The sequence below is a fragment of the Rasamsonia emersonii genome (assembly GCF_000968595.1).
Source record: "Rasamsonia emersonii CBS 393.64 chromosome Unknown ctg1118621762214, whole genome shotgun sequence".
Taxonomy (NCBI): Eukaryota; Fungi; Ascomycota; class Eurotiomycetes; order Eurotiales; family Trichocomaceae; genus Rasamsonia; species Rasamsonia emersonii.
This window is the reverse complement of record NW_013562605.1, coordinates 87,278-110,606: the sequence shown is the minus strand read 5'-3', so window position 1 is coordinate 110,606 and position 23,329 is coordinate 87,278. Positions and strand designations below refer to the sequence as shown.

Here is a 23,329-nt window from a genome sequence, read left to right as displayed (position 1 = left end):
TCTGCCTAAGGCATCAATCAATGCAAACAACCCAAACACTATACTGCTAGGCTGTCCATAAACCGCCAGCTCGCTCCTGAACCGGAGAAAGGCAAACAAACTCACCCAGGAGAGCCCTCGTGATTGCTGCACATCCGGCTCTTCGTCCATCAAAATGCGTTTCCACAGTCTGCTGCTGGGCCTTTTGGCCACGGCGATACCGTTGGTTACCGCGACTGCATTAACCTACAACCTGGAAGCCAACGAGAAGGCATGCTTCTACGCCCAGGTCGAACAAGTGAATTCCAAGGTGGCTTTCTATTTCGCGGTGAGTTCGCAATGATTGCAAGCAACTCTGAACTCTTTTTTATTATTTTTAATTCCCGTCCTCCGGGGCGGTAAAAGCCATAAGCAACCTGGGGAATAGTTGAATTGACAAGTTGTCGGCGCATCAGGTTCAATCCGGTGGTTCCTTCGATGTGGATTACTCTGTTGTCGGCCCGGGCGAGAAAGTCATTATGGAGGGTACCAAGGAGCGACAGGGTGACTTCGTGTTCACAGCTCAGAGTGTTGGCGAGTACCGGTTTTGCTTCAACAACGAGATGTCGACGTTTGCGGAGAAAATGGTGGATTTTGAGATAGCGGTACGGTTCACCTCTTTCATTTCCTGGCAATCGATTCGCTTTCTTATTGGCGTCTATAATTACAAGCGAATTTTCTACGCACTTAGACAATGGCATGGCTGCTATTCGAAGGATTTAGACTAATTGACTTTTTGTGCAGGTCGAGAATGAACAACGGGCCCAACTTCCTTCCAAACAAGGAGCGAGCCCCGAGCAAGCATCTGCGTTGGAGGAGTCCATTATGAAGATTTCGGGCCAACTGTCCACCATCTCCCGGAACCAGAAATACTTCCGCACTCGCGAGAACCGGAATTTCAGCACTGTGCGCAGTACCGAACGACGTATCTTCAACTTCAGCATCATAGAAAGTCTGATGATGGTATCGATGGCTGGGCTTCAAGTCTTCATTGTGCGCTTCTTCTTCCAGGGTGCTAGAAAAGGTGTGTCTGTGCTGCATTCTGCTCGTTTCTTCGCCCATAAAACCTGCCAATCTGCATGGTCATGTGCATGTCAGACTAACTCAGTCTAGGTTACGTATGATGATGATGAGACACTGCAATACGATTTGATATTCAGGCTAGCGTGTATTAATTCGCATCAAAGTTTGCTTTGGAGATTGTTAAGGCAAGGACAAATGACAACAATGGCTTGACGATTTTGGAATTTCTATCTTTTTCTCTGCATCGTTATTTTTAATGCAATTCCCAGAGCGCATGGAGTCCTGATTTGGAATGTAACAACGGGAATGAGAAACATGGAGATGCATAGTTTACAACCTTTATTTATCCCTCCCCGATTCAATTACCTCTCGTCGAACGTATCGAGTGGCAGAGTTGAAGCTTAGGAGGCGATATTGTATCTTTTGATGAGAGCCTGTGAGGCCAACACCAGGGACGTCAGTTGTCTCCAACCGGTTGACAAGTCAGTGCTGCATATGCGCAGAAAAGATATCCACCTTCTACTTTTCTGCTCATAGACTGCCATTAGTCACTAACAGTTATAGGATTAGTTGCATTAGCTGCATATAAACGCAAAGAGAATTACCTCGGACAAAATGCAGAGTAGTTTAGGTAGCCGTTCTGAGGTTACCTGACCTGAGTACTGAGCTGAATTAAGCCTATGCCATCCATTGAGCATTCTGTCCGATATAAGATTTTCCGGCTTTGGCTTTTGGAGAGAATGCACAGTCAAAGAAAGAAATCATCAGCAAAATATAAAATGGTCTGAGTCACCTGATTCCACAGCTAAATTAATCTGCATTCTGTCCAGCATGAGATTTTCCAGTTTTGGGATTCGGAGAGAATGCACAGGAAGTTTGCTGTACCTGCATAGTTGGTCTGTTAGTTGATGTCACTTCATGTGAACTACTTCGCATTTTCGCCAAAATCTCCTGACTCAAGTCGGAAAATCCATGAAAACCAACACGAGGCTTCTGGGTCATGTGATATTTCCTATATAGGTTAGTATTGTAAGAGGCTCAAAATCACATGATTACTAACTTAAATAATTGATTATGTAAGATTCTGTTCCTGCAAGCGACTATGTCCAGGAAGGGATTAGCGTCCAAATCAATTTCAAGCCCAAAGCCCACATCTGCAGCGTGACGTCATGGGACCCATGGTAAGCCACAACGACAGAGTAGACTGCAGGATTAAGTCAGACAGCATGAGAGCTTCGAGGTTAGGTAGGGAGGTAAGCAGCTGGGAGATACCGCATTTCTCTGCAAATGAGTGTTTTTATGACATGGAGGGCTTTTTCCATTGATCAATGCCATGCGACCAGTTGGCATCCATCTCGCTCAGTTTCGAAGTCGATCCTGTCTAGAACCTGTCTAGGGCCAAAGGTCGAGATAACACGTAACCATCCTAACTTGAACTAGATATATGTCTCCAATGCCATGTCATTGTCTCAGAAGAGGCAGTTACTGTTCTAATTAAAGATATTTGCATGTTTGTGGAGTTATCTTTGTCTGTACAGTACAAACAAGATGTCATCAGACATGACTACTCTGTAGACAGCGCATGACTCAGTGCAAGCTATCAGCAAGGTTTTACAAACCCAATGGATTCTCTTTGTTCTAACGGAAGCTTCTGCGCTGACTACCTACCTTAGCTGTGAACAAAGGGGTCCAGGCCGGCCGATTGCCGATCCAAAGCCATCTGGCCTCCCGCGGCCCACTCCCATGCCTGAAATGACCTCATCCCAGCTGTCACCCGCCCATTTCAGTGCTTGACTATACAAATTGATGTGCAAGGTCCATAGGCTGGTTGTACGTATGACCTAGCTGGGTAACCTAATCTGGGGCAAACCCTGGCAAGCATCGGGTCCACATTGCAGACAGTCAGGAGTGGCAAACCAACCCACACGATGACGATCATCAGCTACCCCAGCCTTCGCGGACTGGGAAACTGTGATATCATGAAGCGCGGACAGGCTGCTGGTGTCTCGGGCAAGGAGGGCCTCGAGCAAATGAGAAGTCGCCGGCGCTTTTACCAAGTCCGGGCTGTAGGCTGCTACCTACCTGAAATGTGTCAGGTATTTGGACATGGTTTTGAAGGACTGGATTTTTTAAAACGAAGCGTCATCCTCGAAAAGAAAAGCGTTTGCTTGTCCTCTCGTGAATCATATTTTCTTACTCGCTGTCGTCTCTTGCTTTGATCGCGCACTTCGGTTTTTGTTTTCGTCGAAACGCAGCTCTGACCTTCATTATCAAAAGTCCTACTGTGTTTGCGAGTTTGATATCCCTGTCGGATTCAGAATAGCCTCAATTATCGTCTGAATTGTCTTCGCTAGGCTTGTGGGACGTTCCTCCATTTTCTCTATTAGACTTTGTCTTTCAACCCTACTGGCTGTTGTTGTATCAATACAAAAGTCAGTAACTTAGAATAAATACACCCTCTGGGCTATCAATATCAACAAATCGTCCTGACAATGTCACAGGTGTCTATCAATGAGACGTAAAGTGCCAACCACTATGAATTCATCAGAAGATACCTATCCATCGGCAGGCACCCCGGGTGGTCGAACCTCGACAATGCGAGGTCTTGATGGTTCTGGCGTCGGCCGGGATCCTCGTGCTTCCTTGCAGAACTACAACCAGGTCATGCTTCAGCACACTCTGCGCCAGATGGCTGCCTTCACCGACAATTGCGACTTCGCTAAGAGACGCAACAGCGGCACCAGTGGTAGCAGTGGCCGAAGTAACGCATCGACGGTTGCTGGAGTGGCCCGTGGTGGAACTGAGTCTTCTCCTCCGAGATCTACTCCTGGTGACAGGATTTCGGGAGACGTTGAAAGGGTGTAATGTTGTAATCTGTTTGATCAAGTTGCTGTCGGATGCTCTCGAACCCAGGTAGGTATTGCCTGTCAGCACCTAGCAAACAATCGTGACCCAGGGCCAACACCAAGTCTACCAGATCAGGATTGTGCTACCAGACAAACATCCATCTGCTCATGGACTCAGTCAGATCTTTTTTTTCTTATTTCATCTAATACGTCTATACTTGTTCGATTTCCCCGTTTCAAATGATTGTTACCAGCGAACTATGTTTACGACGTTATGCGTTATGATATCTCTGTCCGTTTTCTCTCTTTCCCGTCTATATCAAGGGTGTTCTAATGATTTCTTTTTCTCTGAAACACTCAAGTTAGTTCTGTGATATCGTCTTCTAAATAAATTAATTAATCAAGCTTATTGCGTTTGACCAACGTGATTGATATATGTAGATAGAGTGTCATATACATCACGCCTTGATAACTGATACTCTCGTCCAAATATGCTTCATCCAGAGCAGCTTACAGCTGATAATTAAATTCTGACCATATGAACTGATTGATTGGCTAGTGTCATCTATGTCCGACACTCCGCGATGCTCTCCTCGGAATTGGCTGTGGGGAAAACGCCTTGCGGGTCCGACAACTGTTAACTAAATACGGAGTAAATCTTGACATTAAATACTCCGAAATCAACACACCAATCATTAATCATGGATGTCGCGGAATAACTGCGGAACAACGATACAACAGGATTCACGGGATCCCTCCCGGCTAAACTTCGGATCTTATAAATAACATCATCTGGCAGCCCTCCCAAGTTACCCAAATCGGAGAACGTCCGAAGCAATTCACTCCGCTGCGGCACAATCCACCAGATTGCTCGAGAAATTCCAAGATTTTGTGCTTGTCCACCGCTCGAATTGACAGGATTAACCTTCCGGGATCACTTCCGGTTTCACGGCCTGGTCAGTATGAAAATTGTGAAACTTTCCTGGCGACTAACGCTGATTGATAACTGCAGCGTATAGTTCCATTGGCAATCGGTAGGCTAATGAGCTCGTGGGGTTGTTCACCTCCCCGCCAGCGGGGAATCGGAACGTTAATATAGTGCACATTTTCCTGGTAGGTAGGCGTGCGCGGTACAGATCTTCATTCTCAGGCGTGCAAGCACCCGCTAGCTTGCAGTGGAGAGATAGATCCAATGGTCACCGTCAGCCTGCAGGATTCCATGTCATCTCCACCGCGAATGTGATGGATGGCCCTCGCTGGTGGACCTGACCGACTGATCGTCACGAGGCAAGTGCTATCTGTCTGTATTTATCTGACCGCAACCTTCCTCTTCTCGCACTTCGTCTCGTCCTACATACCTGTCGGGGCGATATTTTCTGTTTACCTTTCTCTCTTTAGTGTTGCGTATAACTAACGAGGCAAAATGGTCCAGTTAGATGTCGAAAAGACTCTCTCTGAGCTCGACCTAGAAGAGAAAGTAGCTCTTACGGCAGGTAAGGAATAGTAAGACAACCGGGTCTACTGGAACAAAATGATTAACCAAATCTGCGGCCAGGAGCCGACTTCTGGCATACCACCCCGGTCCATCGTCTAAATATCCCCTCTCTCCGCTTCTCGGATGGTCCCAATGGCGTGCGTGGAACTCGATTCTTCAATGGCGTTCCCGCAGCCTGCTTACCTTGTGCAACGGCCCTAGGGGCCACTTGGGATGCAGACCTGCTAGAGGAATTGGGTGGCCTTCTCGGTGATGAGGCCAGAGCGAAAGGCGTCCATGTCTTGCTTGGTCCAACAATCAACATCCAGAGATCGCCACTTGGAGGCAGAGGATTCGAATCCTTCTCAGAGGATGGCGTGTTGTCTGGTGTCCTGGCCGGGCACTACTGCAAGGGCGTCCAATCCAAGGGCGTTGGGGCTACATTGAAGCACTTTGTCTGCAACGACCAGGAGCACGAGAGGATGGCGGTGAACGCCATCGTCACGGCAAGGGCTCTGCGAGAGATCTACCTGATGCCATTTCAGCAAGCTCTGAGGATTTGCCAGACAGCCTGTTTTATGACCGCCTACAATAAAGTCAATGGTCTCCATGTCAGTGAAAATCGAGCGATCATCGAAGATATCTTGCACAAGGAATGGAAATGGAGAGGTTTGATTATGAGCGACTGGTACTATCCCTTTTGTCTCTTAATTTATCTCTGAGACTGATGTCAAGTTAGGTTTGGAACATACAGTACGTCTGATGCTATCAACGCTGGTCTTGATCTCGAGATGCCTGGACCCACCCGCTGGCGTGGACCCATCCTCACCCATGCCGTGTCTTCGAGAAAAGTGCCTGACCATGTCCTGGATGAGAGAGTGCGAAATATCCTCAATCTGGTAAATTTTGCCGATAAGTCCGGCATACCGGAAGGTGCTGAAGAGAAAGTTCTCAATCGGCCAGAGGACCAGAAACTCCTCCGGCGCGCTGCTGCAGAGTCGATAGTTCTTTTGCGGAATAACGGGGGCGTCCTGCCATTTGACAAGAACAAGCCGATCGCAGTGATCGGGCCAAACTCCAAGGTGGCCGCCTTCTGTGGTGGTGGTTCGGCTTCTCTGCCTCCTTACTATGCCGTGACTCCTTTCGAAGGAGTGTCTGCCAGTAGCAAAGCAACAGTTTCTTTCTCACAGGGTGTCTATGCACACCAATCTCTTCCTCTGTTGGGTCCATTGTTGAACACTCATGATGGAAAGCAAGGGTTCGAATTTCGAGTATACAATGAGCCCCCTGGTGAGAAGAATAGAGAAATAGTCGACACGCTCCAGTTGGTCTACTCGATTGGATTCCTTGCAGACTACGTCAACCCAAAGTTGAAGTCTGAAACCTGGTATGCCGACATGGAGGGTGTGTTTACTCCGGATGAGGATGGGATCTATGATTTTGGAGTCACCGTTGCGGGCACCGGAAAACTTTTCATTGATGGCGAGCTTGTTGTGGACAACAGCACGAATCAGCGGAGCGGATCGTCTTTCTTCGGGACTGGAACGGTGGAAGAAAGGGGCTCCAAGGAGCTCAAAGCTGGCACGCCGTACAAAATCCTGTTTCAGTTTGGTACCGCACCGACCTCGAAGTTGGAAAAACGAGGGACTGTGTCGTTTGGAGCTGGTGGATTTCGATTTGGCGGGTGTCGCCGCCTCAACCAGGAAGAGTCGATTGCGCATGCGGTGGAATTGGCGTCCAAGACGGAACAGGTTGTTGTATTTGCTGGGCTGAACAGTGAATGGGAGACAGAAGGATATGATCGCGACCACATGGACTTGCCCCCTGGGAGCGACGAACTGATTTCAAGGGTCCTCGAGGCGAATCCGAAGGCGGCGATCGTGATTCAGAGTGGAACGCCAGTCACAATGCCCTGGATCGACAAGGCCAATGTTCTGGTCCAGGCATGGTATGGCGGCAATGAAGCTGGCAACGGCATTGCGGACGTTCTGTACGGAGACGTGAATCCGTCCGGGAAACTGTCGCTGAGCTTCCCTGCCCGTCTACAGGATAACCCTTCATACCTGAACTTCCGCTCGGAACGAGGCCGCGTGCTCTACGGCGAGGATATCTATGTGGGATATCGTTACTACGAGAAGACGCAAGTGCGACCTTTGTTCCCGTTTGGTCACGGACTATCTTACACCACGTTTTCCCGCTCTGGACTGACCTTGAGCTCGTCTCCGGAAAAGCCTACGTTGGACGGTAGCGAAACCATCACAGCATCGCTGACGGTTACCAACACAGGCTCTGTTGCAGGAGCAGAGACCGTTCAGCTGTGGGTTGTCCCTCCCGCGACAGCAAGCGTCAATCGGCCGGTGCGAGAGTTGAAAGGGTTCAAGAAGGTATTCCTGAAACCAGGCGAGAAAAAGACGATCGAAATAGTCGTGCCAAAGAAGCTGGCCACCAGCTTTTGGGACGAAATTCGGCAGTCGTGGGTATCCGAGCAGGGCGAGTATGAGGTCCTCATCACGGGGACGGGGGAGGAGACGCTCCGAGCGCCGTTCAAGGTCGAGACGACCAGATACTGGCTGGGTTTGTAGGCTTAGACAGTTGTAGGTTCCGTTTAACCGGTGCCTTGATAACTGGCATGCAGGCGCCAGCCATAGGAGTAGACGTCGCTGTCCAATTACTAGTTACCAAGTCCAGCCATCGCAATGATGGCTGAATAACACCGTAACATAGGCAAATTCTCCTTACTATCTCTGTAAGAGCTCTTCTCTCTACGAATGGTATAGATATAGAGCTTGATACATAGTTGGTTCAGCTCTGGAAGTTGAACTCAACATAACCAGCTTTTTGTTCCAGTGCGAAGTGGCTGCCTAGAGAGAATTTAGGTATGAAAGCTATTTAATTTAATTAACCCCAGAAATCTAAACGTCATTGAAGAAAAGAAAAGAAAAGAAATAAACTACAAAAGAACCTTCCGTTAAAAATTATGTCGTGGCTCTAAGCAAGTAGGTAGGTAACGTGTATTTGGGTTCTTGCCGAAGTTCCGAAACTTGGAATGTACATGTCGTGTACATGCTCTTGATTTATTATGATTCGATGGATTCACATTCATTATTAAGGTTAATTCCGATGTCAGGCATGCATGCGGGCCGTACAGGTATGTACAAGATACTCCACACGTACCTTAGTATGTACCCAATCCCCGGGTCTCAGGTCCAGCCCTCAGACCCAGGAGCCGGGCTCTGGATCTCCCGATTGACAGCGGACGGTGTCATCGAACATTCCACAGCTGTCTCACGGGAATTGACAACGAGGTGACAGAAGGGTTGATAGGACTAGCTAGGTACATGTATGTAAATTACAGTAAATGCATGTATATCAGCTTCGGGATTTGAGATATACTGCACATACATGTACATGTACATGACGATGTACAGTACCTCAAATGGATGTGATGCACATGGCAAGTCGTTTCAGTAGTAGAGGCTAGGTAGCAGACTGTAGGAGCTGGTTGGTGACTTGGATTGATTTCTGTCTTTCTTTCTCTGTCTGTATCTCTCTCCTGTCTTTGCTTTTGCTTCTTCAGTGTGTACGCAAGAGAGGATTCTATTTCGTTTGCAAGACTCGATTGTCGATCTATCAACCGCAGTCAATCACATCTATCAGTCTGTTCTGCTGTACGATACGATATCACCACCTCTTCGGACAAGAGAAAAAAGGGACTCTGTCTAGAGGTAGGAAGGCAGTGAAGTATCATCTTCTAGAAGACCTGAAAAGAAGTAGAAGGCGGAGGCATCTTTTTAAAGAAAAATGCATATCTCACCATCCTACCTCTTCATCGCCTTCCTCGCCGCAGCATCATCATCATCGACTTCTCGTGTCGCTGCTGCCCCGTGGAGACTCCAACACGGACACGGGCATGAACATGGACATGGACATCATGGCCGTCCAGCAGGGTCGTGGAGAACGGGATCAGAAGTACTAGAGGAGTTTGTCGTTATTTCCCCTTTTGTGCCTTCGCATGCTGCTTGCTCTTCATCTTCGTCGGTTGTTCCGTCATCTCATGCGCCGTCATCTCATCCTCCGTCATCTGCTCCTAGTATTGCGATCGCTTCTCAAACACTGCCATCCACGCTCTCGTCGATAGTGAAGCCGAGCTCATTCTCTCCTTTGGAGCAGACGTCGTCGTCATCATCATCAAGACCATCGCCAACGCCATCGTCACTCTCGCCATCACTATCCTCGCCGCCCTCTTCAACGCCAGCAGTAGCAGTCACTAAGAGCACTCCACATCCCAACCCTCCGAAAAAGACCTGTCCAGCCAACGCCCCTCGACACTGCTGCGAGTCCATCCAGGAACTGACGCACAGCGTGACGGATTCGTTGTCAGATCTTCTCCCGGTGCTGGGCGACATTGACGTTAAGTCCATAATCGGGATTAGCTGTACGTGTTGCGTCGTAAAGTGTATGTTTGTATCCCTCATCTCGTCTGACCTACTATTTTTTCCACAGGCACACCCATGCCAGAGAGCTGGCCGGATTCGTTCTGTCTCGACACGGTGCTATGTTGTAGTGCTGAGCCTTTGGTATGTATTGTCCATACATGAGAATCCTTGGACAATATTATCGGCTTTTTTTTCCCCCATCCCCAGCGACGTTCAAGATCGACTCAGCTTTAACTAACGTTGTTCATCAGGCCGGCCCTTCATTGTTGACGATCGGGTGTAATCCGCCGTGAATATAAAAATGACTTCATGTCCAAGTTTGAGATGACTGAAATAAGAGGCCGTGAAAAGGAAGGAAATACAAGAAAGAAAAAGAAAAAAAAACGTATTTACTGGTTCATGATCCAGAGTGGTAGTGATGTGTGGTATTGATGGATGACAAATTTGATGCCTTCTGTTGAAAACTCTAAGGGATTATGCTTGTAATAATAACTCCAGTTGAATTCAAACGCTGTTCGATTATCCTATCATAACCATCAATGACTTTATATTACTAATACAAAATACGTACACATTAAGCCAGCATGCTCACTGCCATCTTCCACGCCCTCCCGGCGGGTATGGAGGTCCCCCTGGTGGCCCCCCTGGTCCCCCCCATGGAGGAGGCTGAGGATACTGGCCCGGAGCAGGCGGCTGTGGATACTGCCCAGGCGGCACCGGAAACGGCGGAGCAAAACCAGGCATAGGCGGTGGAGGTGGAGGAGGCCACGGGCCGTTGTAGTTTGGCGGTGGTGGCGGGGGAGGCGCAGACATTCCCGTTGTTGGCGGTTGAAATTGCCGACTTTGGTTGAATGAAAATTGGGGAGGCGCACTCTGAGGAGGGGGAGGCTGATGACGCGGTGAAAATGACCGTGGAGGCGACGCAGGACGTGGGGAATAAGAGCGTGATCGAGACCTCTGACCCGATGGGGAACGACTTCTTCGCCCTGAACGTGAACGACTGCGAGAACGAGAGCTTGAATAGCGTCGCCCCCGGTCACGTTCGCGAGTGTATGAACGGCTGCGGGACCGTCGACCTCGGCGCCCTCCCTCTTTGCTGCTCGGTGTATCACTGTAGCGTCGTCTCCTGTCAAAGCCGTTGTCGCTGCTACGGCTGCGACTCCGACTGCGGTTGGACCCCTTCCCCCGCCTTTTCTTCATCTGTTGGCAAAACTGGCGAGACCACCCATAGTATGTATCGCCACCTATAATTTCTCCAGTCTTTTCGTCTCTGATGACAGTCTGCCCGAGCTCATCGATATCGACAACAGTATTCTCATCGTGCTCGATATCATTCGAGCCATATATTCGATCCGCTTCCTTCAAAAACTTTTTCACAGCAGCGACAAGCTTCTCGTCTGCGGGCCCCGCTACAAACTGCAGCGGCTTCACGGCTTCTGGTCGGATCGGAGTAGAAGAGTCGGGGATGATGTGGGGAATAAAGTTGCCTGCCGGAAGATCGTAATATGGAGTGGAGGGATCCCCGTGGGTGGGTGGCATGATGAATGGAGTATCTCTCTGTAGGCCCTTCTGCTGTGATTCCCCCGCACCATCCTCAATACCAACAGCTGCCTTGATTGCGTCCACAGAGGCCGAATTCTTCACCGCCTCACGGAGCTTGTTGGTGTATTCTTCACTGTAGTATCCATTCTCCGCCCACACGTCCAAGAGCTGTTCCAGCCGCCGATGATGCTTGGGGTGCTTGGTGAGATCATAGGACGCCGCATATCCCAGCAGTTCCACGATGTGGGGTTGCAGTGCACTGCTAAAAGTCACAAACGTGTTGGCACCACCCTCCGAATGGTATTTGGTATGATGAAAGACATCGTTTAGCAGATAGAGAATATGAAGTCTCTTGCGCTTTCCAGAGGGTTCAGAGGGCGAGACAGCGGGCCTTGCATTGTCGCTCTGCTTTTCATCTGCCGCCTTGAAGGATTCCGATAGGGCGACTAGGTACTTGCCCAAGACGCCCGCCCTGTTTGATGAAGAGACGACATTCTCAAGAAGCCATGCCTTACAGGTCTATTCATCGAGGCAGAGGAAAGATTTAGTAATCACATCTCGACCGAGGGGCACTAAGGACATAAACGGTTCAGACCTGGATGTTGGCTCGAGAGCAGCGCGATAGCGCCTTGTCTAGTAAAGAATGGAACGTGGCGATGCTGTCGCGAGGAACAGAAGTTGGATCAGGACGCAAAAGTCCTGCAGAGAAAGATGCCTTGGCAATGGCAAGCTGATGCGCCGCCATGCTCAGTTTGCTAGAAAAAAGGATATCTTTGATGGAGGCTGAAGCAGCACTTGTGAGCTCGATCAACTAACTCAATGTTTCTCCGAAGCGGAGATCCTAGCAGCCGTCCTGACGGCACGTGACCAGAAATGAACCAATCGCAGGCCGGCATTCTATACAGTTCATGATTTTGTTGCCTATCACTGTTGTGCTTGTCAATGAGATCTTACGCTTTTTTATTTTTTTATTTTTATTTTTTTTTCAGAAAAAAAAAGTAATTATAGAAGAATCAATTGTGACTATAATACGATCCAATACAATCATAAATCATAGTAGAAATGCACCGTCGTAATAACCTCATACGTATGTGCTCATGATGAGAACAGGAAACCCACATAATGCAATCTTTGCGCAATTAATTCATTCTGATGGAAATTAAACACCGTATTTGGCTTAGGCGCATGTAGGTAGAAGCAAATAACCAAGATTTATGCTGGGTCCATGTGCGTGAGCATACCAGCGTCGCATGGTTGAAGTTCGGACATTTCTCGGATATTTTCTCGGGGCAACGCCCGACAACGCATGACACTTTCCAGACACGTCATGAATGAGTTAACTAACTAGGTAGCGACTGTGCGGGGATTCTCATTACTTTTCCGGTTCTGTTTGTCTTCTTTTTTGACCCAAAAATTTGTTCTATGAACTAGGGGATAGAGGTGGAGAAAAAAAAAAGACTATTAAGTCAAATGTTACAATGGAAAAGAAATCCCAGTACAATGTATGTCGACTATGTTGGGCCAGTACGGTCATCTCTCATTGTAATGCGAGTAAGGGATGTTATACCTACCTATATAAGCTAATAATTTCCCGACTTGGATATCAGAAACTTTGCCGTCCCTAGGCCACACACAGCAACCAATACTTTCAGTTAGACTGGGTAACATATTTCATTACAGTGATTCAGATGTAAGCGGCATTACGATAGATCGCGCATCAGTGTTTTTTAGGCAGATTTCTGGTACAAAACAAGTCCATCCAAGGAAAAAAAAATTCGGTCTAACTGGGTTATCGCGAACCAGTATGCAACTATCGAATCATGTTGCTCACAAGGTAGTCGCGCAATTGTGGAGGACACGATGTTCAGGCAGTAAGAGTGGGTTCGACCAGGGTTAGCGCAGCTGATGCAGTCAGTCATCCCATCCCTGCGGATGGTATCATTTTTACTCGTTGAAGTTATCAGCGATTTCAAAATTGATTGGACACGGTTCAGATTTCAACGAGCCGGCGATATGTCTGCTTGTGGCGCAGTAATCTGTACTGGCCCCATCTAACAACTTGGTAGTAGTTAATAATAAACCCACCAGACTAAGATGCAATATGAACAGAACATGCGAGAAATAATGGCAATTTTTTTGCGCTTCAGCGCGCCTACAGGCGGCATTACCGCTCGGGCCATGAGGTCTTCTGCCTTCCAGATGGCGTGACTTGTGGGCCAGAGTTGGCCGGCAATCGACAATCGACTGTCATTATTAATGCCTGCGTTCTGATTGGCAGATCACCACTGACACAGCCAGGAGAGCGCCCCACGCCGTGGTAACGTGGTTAGGTAGAAAAAGAGGACCCTGCAGGCACCAGAGAAACGATTTAAAAGTAGAATGTTGGGGGTTATTTAAGACCAGAGTCATTCCTTGCCCTCCTTTGCTTCCTGCTTCTCCTGGGTTGCTGGCAGATCGATAAGCTGCACGATCATCCGTCTTTTCCGAGCCAGCCCTGGAAAGCCGCGCCTTTGTCAGGTCAGTGATTCCGCCCTGTCAGCCCCGCAAACCCTCCCACTGGCCCCTCTTGCTGCAGCATCGCCCCAAGCATGGTGCCACAGCGTCATTCGCGTGACTCGCGGGTTCATAAAACGTACTTTGTCCAGGGGGAGGGCCGACGTGGTTGGGGGACAAAGCAGTCAGTCCTGGGCTGGTCGCTGACTACTTAGCAGTCGCAGCACTCCTTATTTCTTCTTGACCTCTTTCTCTTTGATCGACTGCTAGGAAGAACCAAATTGGCTGCTGGATCGAATCTATTTGCAGACCGATCATAAACAACCACCTCCACCGAAAAAGACACCATGTCCACCGCGATCGCTGCTCAGCTTGCCCGCCATTCTGTGCGGCATTTCTCCGCCCACCGGCCACGTCCCGACAGCCGTACCTCTCGCTTCGTGGCCATGTCTTGTATAGTTTCTGCGGTCGTGCTACCCTTCATTCCTCCCGCGCTGGAGAGCTCACGAGAGAAGAGCCTGGGTTACCCCAACCACAACAAGTGAGTGCTGATCCGCCGGTTGGGACTATCTATCTATCTAGATCCGCGACTGACTCGCATTCCCGCCGTACCAGGTCGCATCCACCACTCTGCTTCCACGCTCGTTGAACCCGACTGCCGCAAGAGTGCTTCCATCATTTCCTTTTCCCATCCTTCGCGCCATTTCGCAGCAATGATATCCAGACTCTTCGAAACAGCGAGAGGAATCACAGCATATCAATTCCAATATTCCATCTGAATTCTTGACAGGGAAGACACAGGAGCATCGGGAAGGCGTTCGGGGGCAATTTTCTTTTCGGGGCATTTTTTTTGGCTTGGTATTGCATGAAGATCGGCAGGAATTAATATAGGATTGATCATTCGGACGGCGGGAGAGGATACCTTATTTCGGAGATACCCCTTTTCTTCTTTTCTGTCCAGATGAATCTATTTCGGGACTTTCATTTCCCTATTACTCATCCGGTGTGGTCATTCTTGGTTCTGGGACTTCTGGAGTTCTGCGGATTGGTTTAAGGTTGGGTCTGACAATGGTCCGGTTTTCCCTTTTCCCGCAAAGGGCGACTTTTCATTGAGTGTTTTGGATTGAAGGGATCGAAATTTGATGGATATCAATTTCGGATCCAGGTATTTGTTGTATTTCCTTTTTTTTTTCCAGCACGGTAGAGAGACTAGAAATTCAAAGAACTAACCACGCAAGAGAGCTCGTCTATTTTAGAATGGACAGCATGACTTTTGAGGAAACTCACATTGATGACGTTCTTGTCGCAAGTAGATCCGGTAAATCCCTATAGACATGCCGAGGCACCATTGTATGATACATGTAAACAGAATGACTTCCCGTATTTATGTTTACAGGCTCCATGTTTCTGGAATTGCCATCCAACATCAGATCACTCTTCTCAACTGAATCGGTTTCCTCGTGGCGGTCGGAACGTTTCTGCAGCTTCATACTTGGACTTCTCCAGCAACTTCTCCTTGTCCGTGTCGGGCTCATGACGGGTGGGTGCCGGATCTTGGCCGGCCTCCGTACTTGGAGAGGCTACATCATCCCTCGAAACATTGCCGCTGAAAGCGTTGTTGGCGCGTTGCAGAAATGGTGAATCAGATGGTTTCTGAGTTTCCTTCGGTACGGAGGGCGTTGACGGCGATGTCGACGCGCCCGATGCAGCGTGGGCTCGTCGATGTTCTGCCTCTTCGGCGGCCAACTGGGCCTTGCGCTTCATCTCGGCTTCATATCTGGCAGCCCGATCCGCATTGATGGACTTCTTAGCTAAGTAGTAGGCACCACCGCCGGCTACAAGGATAGCACCCATTGTCAGCTGAATCCCAATTCTTCGATTGGGGGGAGGTCTCGTGCAATTGAAACCGCTTTTCGTTTCAGCGCGATCATGTCACAGTAATGCTCACCTATGCAGAGTGCACCCCACCCAATCCTGTAGCAGGTTTGGGATCATCAGTCATCGAATTCCGTATTTCTCAACAGGTCGACAAGCTTGCATGCATACCAGGTAGATCGTATCTACAGGTACGAAGGCATGGTCAGTCATTGTTCGATCGCCGTATGGTAACCAGTGAGTCTGTACCGTATTCATTGTGGCAAGCAGATCAATGTAGCACACGTAAATGTCTGCGCTGAGAAAGAGCTGTGTTCGAAATCAGATTATGTGGGAGAAAGAAAGGGTTCACGGTCGCGAGGGCGGAGTGGCAAGGCCGGCTTCCCGGAACAAATCGGCGCTTCCGGAGTATCACCCATGCGGCTCCAGGCCGGTCCAGGCAATACTTCAACATCTCCAGTGCTCTTCATTTCCTCCGTCTACTTACTCTTTCTCCACCCAGCCCATCATACACCTCTCATCCGCGCTGGCGGCTGTACGGTGTCTCTTGGGTATGCTGGGATCCGACGGTACGTTTTGAGGCGTTAGCAGCCTTTCGGAGCTGCGTCTGTCCGTCTCCGAGCACCTCACACCATCCCACACTCGTTCGCCACTCAACCTGCAAAGATAGCAACATCCTAAGAGCACCATGGCGCCAAAACGCAAGGCAAACGACAGTGGCCAGTCGAGCAGAGCCTCAAAACGTCCCACCCCAGTCCCGGGCACCCCGCAAAGCGTGGGAAGCAGCGATGAGTACTCTGACTTCGAGGACGGCAAGGAAGACAACCTGAAAGGGGTCGTGGAGAAATTTTCGCTCGAATCCTTCAGCAAGAACAAGAAGAATGTGGTCTCGAGAGAAGATCCTCACTTCGGTTACAAGGACTTCTCATCTCTCCCTCTCAAACCCGACCATGCCAACCGTCCGCTCTGGATCGACCCCATCAAGGGTACTATCACCCTAGAGAGTTTCTCACCGCTAGCCCCGCAAGCTCAGGATTTTCTGACCACTATTGCCGAACCGCTCTCGCGGCCCGTCCATCTCCATGAGTATCGGTTGACGGGAAACAGTCTCTATGCAGCGGTTTCCGTTGGGCTCGAACCAAGAGATATTATCCATTTCCTCGACCGGTTGTCCAAAACGCCCCTTCCAGACACGATCAAATCATTCATCATAGACTTCACGAAGTCGTATGGAAAGATAAAGGTCGTCCTGAAACACAACCGTTTCTTCGTGGAGAGTACGGACCCGGCAATGCTACAGATGCTCCTGCAAGACGAAGTGATTGGCTCCCAGATAGTACAGGGCTCGGAAGGAATCACCCAGCAAGCGGCTCCGAAAATGTCTGGCCTTGTTATTCCTGGTACCAAGGATGCCGCTGGCGTGAAACAGACGTCGGAGCAGTCGGCTGAACAAAACGGGGCGAATGCCATGAATAGCGCCACCAAGCAGGATGACATCCTTGCTACAATTCGGGATGAGGATGATGATGATGACCAGGCTCAGGTTCACAGCTTCGAAATCCCGAATACTGCAGTTGAATCTGTAAAGGCTCGGTGCCAGGCCATGGGGTGCCCTGCTCTTGAGGAGTATGATTTCCGAAATGACGAGATAAATCCTACCTTGGATATCGATTTGAAACCAAATGCACAGATTCGAAGCTACCAGGAGAAGAGTCTGAGTAAGATGTTTGGTAATGGTCGCGCCAAGAGTGGAATTATCGTCTTGCCGTGTGGTGCAGGGAAAACGCTGGTTGGGATCACAGCTGCTTGCACCATCAAGAAGGGCACAATCATCCTCTGCACCAGCTCCATGTCTGTCGTGCAGTGGCGAAATGAGTTCCTACGTTGGTCCAATATTGACCCCGGTGACATTGCAATCTTTACGTCGGACAACAAAGAGAAGTTCAAGAGATCCACAGGAATCATTGTCTCTACGTACTCGATGGTCTCACAAACAAGAGCACGATCTTACGACGCAGAGAAGATGATGGAGTGGCTGCAGTCTCGGGAATGGGGTCTGATGATCCTGGACGAGGTCCACGTCGTTCCTGCTTCGATGTTCCGAAAGGTCACATCCGCCATCGCGACGCAGGCCAAACTTGGTCTGACGGCCACACTTCTGCGTGAGGACGACAAGATCAAAGATCTTAACTTCTTGATTGGTCCTAAGCTCTATGAAGCCAACTGGATGGAGCTGGCTGATCAGGGCCACATCGCCAAGGTTCAATGCGCGGAGGTTTGGTGTCCGATGACCACCGAATTTTACTCCGAGTACATGAGAGAGAAGTCAAGGAAGGCGGCTCTACTGTATATCATGAATCCAAGGAAGTTCCAGGCTTGTCAATTTCTGATCGACTACCACGAAAAGAGAGGCGACAAGATCATTGTCTTTTCGGACAATGTGTACGCGCTGGAGCGGTATGCGCTAAAGCTGGGCAAGGCTTACATTTACGGTGGCACACCTCAGAATGAGCGCATGCGCATTCTGGAGAATTTCCAGCACAACGAGCAGGTCAACACGATCTTCCTGTCCAAGATAGGAGACACATCTCTTGACCTGCCGGAAGCCACGTGCCTCATTCAGATCTCGTCGCATTACGGTTCTCGTCGTCAAGAGGCGCAGCGCCTGGGACGTATCCTGCGGGCGAAGCGCCGAAATGACGAGGGTTTCAATGCCTTCTTCTACTCGCTGGTATCGAAAGATACGGATGAGATGTACTATTCCTCCAAAAGACAGGCCTTCCTGGTTGACCAGGGCTATGCCTTCAAGGTCATCACCCATCTCCAAGGTATTGAAAACATGGAGGGCCTGGCATACTCGACCCCGGCTGAGCGTCGGGAGCTTCTGCAGGAGGTCATGTTGCAGAACGAGACCTCTGCTGAAGTGGAACACGTGACCGACGATCTCTTCAGTGAACGTTCTGGCGGGCAGCGCGGCAAAGCGAAGAAGGGGGCTGTGAAGCGCAGCGCAGCCACCCTCAGCGGTCTTGCTGGAGGCGAGGACATGGCGTACATCGAGTACAACAAGAGCCGCAACAAGCAGCTGAAAGACAAGGTCGGCCACCACCCGCTGTTCCGGAAGTTGGAGAGAGAACGGTTGAGACGGAAGAAGGAAATGGAAGAAATGAGACTGCAAAGATGATGCATCCATCTGTTGCGGGACATCGCCCTGGGGGCGTCATTATAGAGCATGAAAAGATTGGACAGAAGATTCGACATGAAGCGGACAGTTATTATTTCTCGTCTTCGCTCCGATTATTATGTGGGGCTGTCCATAATAGGGATGCAGTGCCTACCATTACCTGATTCGGTAAACCAGTGCATTTGATTTTTTTTTCCCCTTCAGGCTTTGCCATTCACACAGATTAGTTATGGTAATCACTCACTTTGGGGATGAATAGAGATGATGGTGATGATAATGATGATGGGCCTTTGCAAATACAGGCGTCTGGACAGGGATTTAATTTTTAATTTAAAGGCGTTTCGGGTTGGTTATTCTACCTGCTGTTCTACTGTACTATGCATTATTTGAAAATCTACATTCCTAAATCTTAGCAAGCCATATTACTACTATATAATGACAAATTCCCAGTGTTAGTTACCATCATCATCACACGGAAGGAGGCTTGCCAGTTTTTGCGAAAAAAAAAAGAAATAGAGCGATATAGGATCGATATAGGATCTTCATAGACAGACATTACAATATGTGTATTTCTGTTCTTCTATCATCGGCGTCTATCTAGGCTTCTTCAACCATCTAGCCTTTCTGAATTTGAATTTTAGTGACATTCTACCCATCCCCCCTCTCTCTTTTTTAATTTGTGCCAGGACTAATAAATATTTATGTATGTCCCCGACATGGAAGAGCTGATTTTCATGCCAAGCAAAAGTGTTTCTGCTACAATATAATTGATATTAGACGAGACGTTACGTCGCCTGTCCAGTTCCAGTTCCAGCAGTCGATCCCGCAATTGGGGCGATGAGGAGGAGGAGGAAGGGGGGTAGTATCACTGAAGCGCTCATCTAGAACGAGATATTTACGCGCCAAGGTTAACCTTGTGGGTAGCAGGCTTCTCTTCCGGCTCGCCGAAGACGTCGATGTCCCAGCGAGGCTTGTCTGTACAGAGAGAAAGAGACAGGGTTAGATTTGTTCTGTTGAGGACATAAAAAAGGCAATAGGGAAGGAAACTCACTTGCAATGTAAGGGATGTTGTAGCGCCGGCGCTCCTTTCCAAGAGCGTTGATGGCCTCAATCTCATCAGGCGCCAATTCGATGTCGGTGAAGTTCTCGACGATACGAGAGGGAGTGACCGACTTGGGGATCACACTGTGTCCGCCAACCTCAGACCAGGCGAGACTAGCAGTTTAAACAAGGTTAGACAGCGTTGATACCAGAGCGAGGAGCTGACCTACATCACCTGAGCGGGAGTAACCGTGGTACCGAGGCGCTTGGAAGCCTTTTCGGCAACTTCCTTGATTTCTGGGCGGTTAACAAGCAGAGGAACACCGAGCATGTTGTTTCCGAAGGCCTAGGATAGGAGACACGAAATATTAGCAGCCAGCCAGCTAGGCCATTCGTCAGTAGAACACATACCGAGTAGGCAGTAATGTGGATTCCCTTCTCCTTCGCGTAGGCAATCAGCTCATTGCTTTGAAGGAGAGGGTGACGCTCAATCTGGTTGACGGCAGGGACAACACCGGTCGCCTTGATGATCGCCTCGAGCTACAGATATCAGGCCCAACGATCAGCTCAAGCACAGATAGCAATGAGGTTCAAGGCTCGACTCACCTGCTCGATGTTGAAGTTCGACACACCCACCGATCGCACCTTGCTCTTGGGGAGATTGATCATGGCTGCAAGGAAGACGATCAGTCACATTCAGTCCTCAAATTTGCCAGTTCAGAGAAACGAACCCTTCCACGTGTCAACGAGGGAAATGCTGTCATCAATTTCAACATCTCCGTCTGGAAGGTTCTTTCCCTCCACAAGAGGGAACAACTCGTCACCCGTCTTGAATGCGACCGGCCAGTGGATCAAGTAGAGCTATGTAGAGAGAACTCAAGTCAGCCACTTGTTTCAAACCTCATGGAAGAGAGATGCAGACGGATACATACGTCAAGGTAGTCCAGACCAAGCTCGTTCAGGGTGTCATCCAGAGCAGCCTCAACCACATCCGGACGGTGCTGGCTGCGAATGGTTAATCGACGTGAGGAAACTCAATGGTGTGTGTCGCAGGCATACCTGTTCCAGAGCTTGGAGGTCTGTAGTGGAAAAAAATTCCTAGTTAGCCATCTATAATGTGAAATAAAAGGAGCCCATTATTGGCTACGCACAATGAAGATGTCCTCTCTCTTCAGGCCGGGGATTTCCTTGAAGGCCTTCTTGAGACCCTCAGCGACCTCGCGTTGGTTCTGGTAACTGTGTTCGACAATAAGGTTAGCAAGTCGCAACCTTCAACCCAAATTATATCAATTCGACGGTCAATCTGCTCACATTTTGGCAAGGTCCTGCACGCCAGATGGTCAGAAGGCTATTATGGATATCAGGCTCCTCGAACAACACTTACCAGGTGACGGTAGCCCGCCTTGAGGGCCTCGAAGACACCGGCAGCGACTTCGCCGGGGGCAGCCTGCCAAGTTCCGTAACCGCGCAAGCTGGAATTCGACACGCATTAGCTGGACAACCATTGAGGAGAAGGGATATTTTGTGGACTTACGGAATCTCCTTGCCGGTGTTGAGCGTGTACTTCTTTCCGAGAGACATGGTGGTGACTTGGTGCTCTGGCAGGTAAGGCGCAGTCGGATGGAGGATTGGTTGGCGAGTTGGGTGATCACAAAAGAAAGGAAGGAGAACACGTTTACGCCTTGGGAGACAGAGCGAGATATACCTGGATTGAGGGACCCCTTGGGCCTCGAGTGCGTGCGTCACTCGTGCTGCTGCCCCTCCTTGTGCTGCCCCGCATGCTCCAGGATGATTAATAAATGGCGCGGATTACTGTCGTCGGAGTTGCTCCGACCACCCTCATCCTTCCCAATCCATCCATCGCTTCGGAGAGACATTTCCTCTTTTGCAGCAGGCGTCCTCCGGTGGAGTAAGGCTGTGGACACGCGTTGCGTTGATCATTTTATCATCTGTGGCTCTGGCTCCACTCGGTGACCGTCCCTGTCGAGAAGAACTGACGTGATTTACGAAGAAAACAAAGAATGGTACAGTACGGAATACAGACTCGTTCGATTGCTACTCTTGCAGCCATACAGGGCTGATAAAGGAATCTGCTAAACTATCATCCTAAACTATCGTCCTTCCATATGTAACTCCATCAAACTGACAGACCAATCGAACAGGCTCAAAAACCCTCACAACCCTTCTTACTATTTCTTTCTTTTTCTTTCTCTTCCCCTCTCTCGCCCTTATCGAAGGAATCCTTGCTCAGTACGTCCTACCAATCAGCATATGACCTGGGTGTGGGATGTGTTGCTTTCAGATCGATGGGAAATTATAGGACGATTGATTATTCATATGACGCGATACCGTTTGCCACTGGCATCGGAACTCAACCAGGTGGAACCGTCTTCGAAGAGACCCAAAGTCAATTGGGGAGGACTGTGTTTGACTGGTACAACGCCTGCTGGTTGCGTTATATAACACCGGCATGCCGCGATATTTTTATTTGGGGATTCTCTTTCTCGAACAGTAATCCACCACAGTGCCAGATGCTCCTCCCTACATTGAATTTTCCTATCGCGAAAAGAACGATGACGGGAAATCCTGAGTCCGTTTTAGAAACCCCTTCCAGAACTTGGTTGCTCCGCACTTTCTCAGGCCAGGTGGCTTTCCATTGGTAATCGGCACTATATCAGACTTGGAAGACAGAAAGGTGGCTACACAACTATTCGTCTCATTCAGGGAAATGTGATACAGGCGCCAGACGCCAGTGCAGTTCAGAGCAAGTGACAACAAGAGAGAAACAGCGAAAGAAATCTCCACGGCAAAAGGCAGGTCTTCTGGGAATGCATTGTTACTAACAGGGGCACCGAGAAATCGAAATTTAGTGTTTGCTTTCATGCAGCAACCGAATCCCAGCCTGATAAAATTCATCAATGTCAAACACTGCTGTGCTGATTCTCACTGGGAGGCGAATATGTGAGCATAAAGATGCTCATGAGTTCGAAACCAACGCCAATGCTGGTATTAGCCATATCGACTTGGTCCCACAATGGATGAGCCTCTTTGTGCGACAGAGAGTACATTTTGCTAGGGCTAACGATGTATCCTCGGCCAATCCGGAGACTCTGCCTATTGCTAAATCCATTGTCACTCACTTGGATGCAGTTCGCTGCCATCTAAACACTAACTGGCGCTAGTTATGCAAGTGAGGCCAGCCAACTTAATTGGTTTAGGGAACTCTCTGACAGTGGTCTAGCTGCACCCTCTGGGTACTAGTGTGAGCACCCTTGAGGCAGGATGAACGTTCACCTCTGAAAAATGGAGGACAGTCTCTTTGTTTTGTGAGACTAAAGTGGTCAACCGTTTATGGAGCAAGGACATGCAGAGTTAATTCAAATGTTATTGGGTCGATCAA

At 49.1% G+C, this 23,329-nt stretch overlaps 8 protein-coding genes across 8 annotated transcripts; 5 read left to right on the top strand and 3 right to left on the bottom strand.

Annotated features, from left to right (window-relative positions):
- Window positions 1-154: 154 nt before the first annotated feature.
- On the top strand, window positions 155-1,667 carry T310_9848 (Erp2,4; the record flags this gene model as incomplete). The annotated part of the gene is made up of 4 exons (XM_013467739.1): window positions 155-307; window positions 435-623; window positions 763-1,042; window positions 1,606-1,667. 4 exons carry the CDS (start codon window positions 155-157, stop codon window positions 1,665-1,667), a joined length of 684 nt encoding a protein of 227 aa, XP_013323193.1.
- A 1,909-nt stretch (window positions 1,668-3,576) lies between these two features.
- Window positions 3,577-3,906, top strand: T310_9847 (uncharacterized protein; the record flags this gene model as incomplete). The annotated part of the gene is made up of 1 exon (XM_013467738.1): window positions 3,577-3,906. The coding sequence occupies one exon, from the start codon at window positions 3,577-3,579 to the stop codon at window positions 3,904-3,906; it is 330 nt and encodes a 109-aa protein (XP_013323192.1).
- Window positions 3,907-5,310: 1,404 nt separating this feature from the next.
- T310_9846 (beta-glucosidase) lies at window positions 5,311-7,943 on the top strand (the record flags this gene model as incomplete). Its single annotated transcript, XM_013467737.1, has 3 exons — window positions 5,311-5,380; window positions 5,443-6,049; window positions 6,101-7,943. 3 exons carry the CDS (start codon window positions 5,311-5,313, stop codon window positions 7,941-7,943), a joined length of 2,520 nt encoding a protein of 839 aa, XP_013323191.1.
- A 1,219-nt stretch (window positions 7,944-9,162) lies between these two features.
- Window positions 9,163-10,090, top strand: T310_9845 (uncharacterized protein; the record flags this gene model as incomplete). Its single annotated transcript, XM_013467736.1, has 3 exons — window positions 9,163-9,796; window positions 9,865-9,938; window positions 10,049-10,090. 3 exons carry the CDS (start codon window positions 9,163-9,165, stop codon window positions 10,088-10,090), a joined length of 750 nt encoding a protein of 249 aa, XP_013323190.1.
- A 295-nt stretch (window positions 10,091-10,385) lies between these two features.
- T310_9844 (uncharacterized protein) lies at window positions 10,386-12,084 on the bottom strand (the record flags this gene model as incomplete). Its single annotated transcript, XM_013467735.1, has 2 exons — window positions 10,386-11,858; window positions 11,935-12,084. The coding sequence occupies 2 exons, from the start codon at window positions 12,082-12,084 to the stop codon at window positions 10,386-10,388; spliced, it is 1,623 nt and encodes a 540-aa protein (XP_013323189.1).
- Window positions 12,085-15,272: 3,188 nt separating this feature from the next.
- Window positions 15,273-15,965, bottom strand: T310_9843 (uncharacterized protein; the record flags this gene model as incomplete). The annotated part of the gene is made up of 2 exons (XM_013467734.1): window positions 15,273-15,692; window positions 15,879-15,965. 2 exons carry the CDS (start codon window positions 15,963-15,965, stop codon window positions 15,273-15,275), a joined length of 507 nt encoding a protein of 168 aa, XP_013323188.1.
- Window positions 15,966-16,395: 430 nt separating this feature from the next.
- T310_9842 (TFIIH complex helicase Ssl2) lies at window positions 16,396-18,888 on the top strand (the record flags this gene model as incomplete). Its single annotated transcript, XM_013467733.1, has 1 exon — window positions 16,396-18,888. The coding sequence occupies one exon, from the start codon at window positions 16,396-16,398 to the stop codon at window positions 18,886-18,888; it is 2,493 nt and encodes an 830-aa protein (XP_013323187.1).
- An 895-nt stretch (window positions 18,889-19,783) lies between these two features.
- T310_9841 (Alcohol dehydrogenase (NADP(+))) lies at window positions 19,784-21,510 on the bottom strand (the record flags this gene model as incomplete). The annotated part of the gene is made up of 12 exons (XM_013467732.1): window positions 19,784-19,863; window positions 19,940-20,103; window positions 20,160-20,275; window positions 20,341-20,469; window positions 20,536-20,600; window positions 20,661-20,790; window positions 20,862-20,934; window positions 20,989-21,008; window positions 21,081-21,165; window positions 21,241-21,254; window positions 21,314-21,401; window positions 21,464-21,510. The coding sequence occupies 12 exons, from the start codon at window positions 21,508-21,510 to the stop codon at window positions 19,784-19,786; spliced, it is 1,011 nt and encodes a 336-aa protein (XP_013323186.1).
- Between the last annotated feature and the right edge of the window lie 1,819 nt (window positions 21,511-23,329).